Raw genomic sequence first — 940 nt, forward strand, 5'->3', positions numbered from 1 at the left:
CCCTCATACAGAGGGTTCAATCAACACGGAGGCCAGGTTTCCATCATAGACATTTCTAGGCAGGTCCTGATCAGGGCCCAGTGTCATCAATGACATCATAATGTCCGAGTTGCCTTAAAGGCAGCTCCCGGGCCAGAGAGGGGCACAGTGGGCAGGAGCGAGCACTGGTATCCAGACAGACCCAGGCCCCTGGCACCATCAGGCGGGGCCAAACCCCAGCTACCATCATGCCTGGGAGAAGAAGGCCCTGGCACTATCCTAGGCATAGGAGGCACAGTCTGTCCCGCTCCATGAGAGCTGAGCTCCAATTCCCGGTTAGCCGCGTGGACCGCCTCCTGAGAGAGGGTCGCTACGCTCAGCGCCTGAGCTCATCTACACCAATCTTCCTCACCGGCGTTCTGGAGTACCTGACGGCCAACATCCTCGAGCTGGCGGGCCAGGAGGCCTGCAACAACAACAAGATACGCATCACCCCAGAGCACGTGCAGAGGGCCCTGGACAACCACCAACACCTGAGCCGCCTCTTTGAGGACAGCGCCTGCCCTCAGGTGGAGGGGATGCCCCAGCCCAGAAAGTGGTGCTGCCTGGGTCCCAGAGCCAACAGCCTCATCTAGTCCCCGGCCCCGCGCATAGATGAGGGAGCCCTGCTCTTCTGTCAGCAAGAGCCATTAAAGGACTTAAGATCCAGTGCAATTTTTCTGACTGGTGTCTGTTTCTGTGCTCCTGAGTGGGCGGTGTCTGTGGGACATCCAGGAGGAGATGTCCCGTGGGGAGTGGAGGGTGGAAGGGGAGGTTGGTGTGGGATGCTGGAGTCCGGCATTTCAGGGAGCGGTTTCTCTGGGGACAGTACGGGGAGTGGCCATGGCCGGAGTGGCCGGTTGTGGGGGAGATCATCTCCCATGGGGAGTGGAGGGTGGAAGGGCGGTCAGTGTGGGATGCT

General features: G+C 60.2%; 1 protein-coding gene across 1 annotated transcript; it reads left to right on the forward strand.

Moving 5' to 3' along the window:
* Positions 1 to 227: 227 nt before the first annotated feature.
* On the forward strand, positions 228 to 614 carry LOC111150535 (histone H2A-Bbd type 1-like). Its single transcript, XM_022508031.1, has one exon. The coding sequence runs from the start codon at positions 228 to 230 to the stop codon at positions 612 to 614; it is 387 nt and encodes a 128-aa protein (XP_022363739.1).
* The last annotated feature ends 326 nt before the right edge of the window (positions 615 to 940 follow it).

This window comes from Enhydra lutris, unplaced genomic scaffold (genome assembly GCF_002288905.1).
Source record: "Enhydra lutris kenyoni isolate GAN:26980312 unplaced genomic scaffold, ASM228890v2 scaffoldscaffold23, whole genome shotgun sequence".
Lineage (NCBI taxonomy): Eukaryota > Metazoa > Chordata > Mammalia > Carnivora > Mustelidae > Enhydra > Enhydra lutris.

Excerpts from the sequence above, each read along its gene's own strand:
- LOC111150535 (XM_022508031.1), top strand. The coding sequence starts at position 228 with ATGCCTGGGAGAAGAAGGCCCTGGCACTATCCTAGGCATAGGAGGCAC.